This window comes from Rhincodon typus, chromosome 35 (genome assembly GCF_021869965.1).
Source record: "Rhincodon typus isolate 14 chromosome 35, sRhiTyp1.1, whole genome shotgun sequence".
Classification (NCBI taxonomy): domain Eukaryota; kingdom Metazoa; phylum Chordata; class Chondrichthyes; order Orectolobiformes; family Rhincodontidae; genus Rhincodon; species Rhincodon typus.
Genome location: NC_063366.1, coordinates 973,638 through 978,653, shown reverse-complemented (window position 1 = coordinate 978,653; position 5,016 = coordinate 973,638). Strand labels below are relative to the sequence as shown.

Genomic DNA, 5,016 nt, shown 5'->3' with positions numbered 1-5,016 from the left:
GTTCATCCAGCTCTGCACCTTGTTGCCTCTGGTAATCTGATCTGTGTGGATTGCCCAGCGTCCGATTGGACAGACACTGAGCGAGGAAGATGAATGCAACCTGCACAGAGAGACTTTACCCAGAGATTACTGATGTAGACGCAAACATTGAGTTCTCATTGGGCCTTCGAACTTTGCCTGTATATTTCAGGGATATAGCTGGACGTTCAGTGGTCGACTCGATCAGTCTCACTTGTTTGACATCAACATGACAGTTGACAGTCATTTTCCTGATCGTTAAAAACTGGGATATCATTTAGGGATGAATCTGTACATTGTAACTGGCAGTCTATCCAGCGGTGATAGTCAAAAACTCACCATTAAAACCAGGTTTCATCAAACTCGACTCTGCAGGGCTGTGGCTGAATTGCGTATACACAAGAGTGAAGCTTCCAGCAGCGTGCTCCGCATCACTGCTTGGTCCCGTCCGAATCCCTGCCTTATGCTTCTCGGCTGTCTAACTCATAAACCAAAACACCTCACTCGCCCTACCCTTTCAACCTGACAACTCTAACGCCCCCACACCAAGAAACAGGCACCTACCCTCAGATCCCTAGGCTCACATTCCCGATTACTGTAGCCAGCCTGTCAGACCACCGTCACCCTCTGCCCTGTCCCGGTGTGATCCCACTGTGATCCACCTCAACCAGCTGTGATCCAGCGTGACCACACGTCTGCCCTGTTGCGATTTGGTGTGATCGCCTGTCCTCGTGTGACCGCTTTGACCCACTCCTTGCCACAGTGATCCACTGTTCTGTGAGGTCTGCTGTGATCCACTGTCCTGCTGTGATACACCTGTCCCGCTGTGATCCTCTGTCACTGTGCGATCCACTGTGATCTCGCTGTCCCGGTGTGATCCGCGTTGATCCATTCTGGGTGATGCTGGCGCCATCTCGGATCTGAAGTTACTTTCGGTTGCACTTTCAGAGCAGGGGCTGAGGAAGTGAAGCGCGGAGATGGCGCTGGTGGAGGTGTGCGGATATCAGGACTGGAGTCAGGACGATCTCCCTCCCAGGGGCAGAAAGCCTGTTTGGTGAAAGCGAAGGAGCTTGGTCTCGGGGCCAGGGACCAGCTGGTGGTACCGGTTGGTCTGGATGTGAGTAACTGCAGGTTGATTCCTGACTCTGTCTCTGTCGGTTCTGGTTTGTTCAGCGAGGCCCGGGTTTTGGTTAAGAAAAATCCCTGAAAAAAACGATCAGAGACACACGGGCAAGTGGAACAGGCAGAAAGTCACACATAGGACTGGGAGTGAGAGAAAGAGAGAGAACTGCAGGCGCGAATGGTGCGGAGACACGTGGAAATTAATCGCCGTTCCCTCAGTGTCGCTGAGTCTGAACTGGAAATGGAGAAGGTGGTGGTGAACTGCCGTCTTGAACTCCTGCAGTCCATGTGCTGTGCGTTGATCTACAATGCCCTTAGAGACGGAATTCCAGGTTTTTGACCCAGTGACAGTGAAGGACGGCGATATATTTCCAAGTCAGGATGGTGAGTGACTTGGAGAGGAACCTTGAGGCGATGGTGTTCCCATGTATCTCCTGCCCTTGACCTTCTAAATGAAAGCGGTCGTGGGTTTGAAAGGTGCTGTAAATTTGGTAAATGTCTGCAGTGCATCTTGTAGATAGTACACACTGCTGTTACTGAGTGTCAGTGGTGGAGGGATTAGACGTTTGTGGATGTGATACCAATCAAGTGGGCTGCTCTGTCCTGGATAGTGTCAAGCTTCTTAAGTGTTGTTGGGGCTGCACCCATCCAGGCAAGTGGGGATTATTCCATCACACTCCTGACTGGTGCCTTGCAGATCATACACAGGCTTTGGGAGTCAGGAGGTGAGTTACTGGCTGCAGGATTCCTAGCCTCTGACCTGCTGTTGGAGACATTGTGTTTATGTGCTGAGTGCAGTTGAGTTTCTGGTCAATGGTAAGCCCCAGCTTGTTGATAGTGGGGGATTCAGTGATGGTAACGCTCTTGATTGCCAAGGGGCAATGGTTAGATTGTCTCTTATTGGACCTTCCAGTCATGAACCGTTTCAACTCCCCCCTCCCACTCCCTGGGTGACATGTCCATCCTGGGCCTCCTCCAGTGTCACAATGACACCACCTGCAAACTGGAGGAGCAGCACCTCATATTCCACCTTGGGAGACTACAGCCCAATGGTCTCAATAGGGACTTTACTAGTTCCAAAATCTCCCCACCCCAGGCCTCATTCCATGACCAACCCTCCCTCTCATCCCTGCCTCCTTGACCTGTCCGTCTTCTCTCCCATCTGTCTGCTCCTCCCACCTCACTGACCAATCTCCACCACTCCCTACCTGCACTCACCTGTCACCATCCCACCTATCCCCCTAGCCCCACCCCTCCTCTGTCTATTTATTTCTGAGCTCCCTTCCCCCACCCCCACTTCTGAAGAAGAGTCCCAACCGGAAACGTCAGCTTTCCTGCTCCTCTGATGCTGCCTGGCCTGCTGTGTTCCTCCAGCTCCACACTGTGTTATCTCTGAATCCAGCATCGGCAGTTCTTGCTATCCCCAGAATGTTAGCTGAGTTTCTGGATTAACAGTCTAGCGATAATGCCTCTCGGCCATCACCTCCCCTTGTGAGACATTCAAGCAGGCAGTGAATGATTATTTGGCTAGAAACAATGTGCAGGATTCTGGGAGAAAAGGCGGAGAATGGCACTGAGTGACAATACTTATTCAGAGAGCCAGTCAAGACACAATGCGCTACATGTGCTCCACCTGCACATAATACTCTGTGATTCAGTGTTACTGCTGATCATTACAATCCATTGTAAAATCTTTATCTTTATATCCCATCCCTTCAGCCAGTGGAGTTCCTGAAACCATACAGTGAAGGTGAAGATGGTGTGAGAATAAAACTCCAACATGGAACAACCACTTTGGCCTTTAAGTTTCAGCATGGTGTGATTGTGGCAGTGGATTCCAGAGCATCAGCAGGAAATTATCTCGGTGAGTCCAATTAGTTGCAATCAAAGACACAGCTTTGGAAATTTCCGCCAATATTTCAGATTCCAAAGAAACATATCAAGTTCCCCATAAAAATATTCGGGAGAAAATATATGAATGAAATATATAGGCTGACTTCACATTTGACCTTTTGTAAATGCTAGTAACAAATTGCACTATAATGTCTGTGCTTTCGTTATAGTTATTTTCAATATCTATCCTACGTATTTCATATATAGTATCTTTATAATCATCCGCATCATGTATTATGAGTATTTTCTGCCCATCTAAGATTGCTTATAGTTGATTTTATACCAACATTTGATACTGGTAAAATCTCAAGCCACGAGAAGTAGGGAACAGGGAGGATGAAGGGAGAAGGACAAGGAGATGGAAGGTTGACATTCAACAGGAACTTTGCCCAGCCCTTGTTTAAAATGCAATCCCTCTTGCAGCCACAAACCATTCAGCCAAACTGGAGCATCCACTTATCACAGAATGGAAATATTTCATTCCAAAACTGCCAGAGCCTTAACGGTTTAGTAGGACATGGGTGGATAATTAATAGTTGAATTGAGCCAGTTTCTACTTCCGTTTGGCAATGGGATAATTCTAATGGTGTTTAACTGTGGAGCCAAATTCCCATCACATCCTTCCCTATATTACGTGACATAATTGCCTCAGTAATAAACACCTTGGAATATCCTTTGTTAAGGAAGAGTTGGTCATAATCACAGCTGAACTCATACCCTCCACTCTTGCCCTCAATAATGCCCCTGCTCCCTTCCATTTCTAACTCCAACAATAACCTCCCCCAAGGTTCTTTCACCTTTCACAACAACATACTCAGTGCTTGGCACTAACAAACTTCCTCATGTCCAACCTACCAAACAATGAGGGTGAGAGTATATGGTCTTCAATGAATGAGACCACCCATTCAGTTGTTTTTGCTGCTTTCTTGCTTTCCTTCAGCTCAACAAATCAAAACAATTCTCCCAGGCTACACGTCACTCAAGCTCCAAGCCCCCATCTCTCCACTTTCTCACTATCTGTCTTCCTGTCCTTTCTGAACACCTTCATCTTCATCCATTCTTTAAACCACTGACCTCTCCTCCTCAGACCCATGTTGATTCACAATTCTCTCTATTGATCCCTTCCCCTTCAAATTCATTGTTATCCTCTCAGAAATGCCAGTCTTGACCACACAGTCCTTGCAAACTACTATTTCCTTTCCATCCTCCCTTTCCTCATCAAATTGCCACTGTGAAAACCAGTCCCATTTTTCCCAGAATCCAATCTGATTTCCATTGCCACATACCAGAATGATACCCCATGTGACTGAGAAGGTAAACTTTCCGTCGTCATCCTTCGCAAGCTGTCTTGCAGCTTTACACAGAGCTAGCCACACCATCATCCTCCAACACCTCTCCACTGTGTGTGATGGTGGAACTACTCTCACCTGGCTCCTGTTTTTCGCCTGTCCAATCATAGCCCAAGAATCGCCATCAGTGACACCTCTCCCTGCTCCTGCACCATTACCTCTGATGGTCCTCGAACCTCCTGTTTCTCTTCTATTTCCTATCCCTTAGCGACTTCATGTGAAAACACAGCATTCGTTTTCAGATGAGCACTGATGGCACGTAATGTTTACCTTGTTATGCCTCACTGGGGTTCTGTGCTGGAAATCAGGCCCAGCTATTCCTGGAGTCATCAGGAAAGTTAAAGAATTTAAAATAAGCACACAAAATTTCTCACGTTACCTGACTTTTAGACCCAGGTTTGTGTTCTTAAAGTTTTTAGTTATTATGAGTAATTAGCCTCTAGTTACAGATAAAAAGTTTCAAATCATCAGCGACTGTGTAGCCAAATTCCGAATGAATGCCAACTGCAGGTTTGCTGATGACACCACCGTGGTAGGCCGGATATGAAATAACGATGAGTCAGAATACATAGGGCGACACGGTGGCACAGTGGTTAGCACTGCTGCCTCACAGCGCCAGGGACCTGGGTTCGAT

At 47.4% G+C, this 5,016-nt stretch overlaps 1 protein-coding gene across 1 annotated transcript in view; it reads left to right on the top strand.

Moving 5' to 3' along the window:
* Positions 1 to 411: 411 nt before the first annotated feature.
* Positions 412 to 5,016, top strand: part of LOC125486905 (proteasome subunit beta type-8-like) — a 9,393-nt gene continuing 4,788 nt past the window's right edge. The window contains 3 exon segments of the mRNA XM_048616453.1: positions 412 to 1,049; positions 1,052 to 1,135; positions 2,860 to 3,004. Coding sequence (XP_048472410.1) covers positions 996 to 1,049; positions 1,052 to 1,135; positions 2,860 to 3,004 — 283 coding nt within the window. The 5' untranslated portion in view covers positions 412 to 995.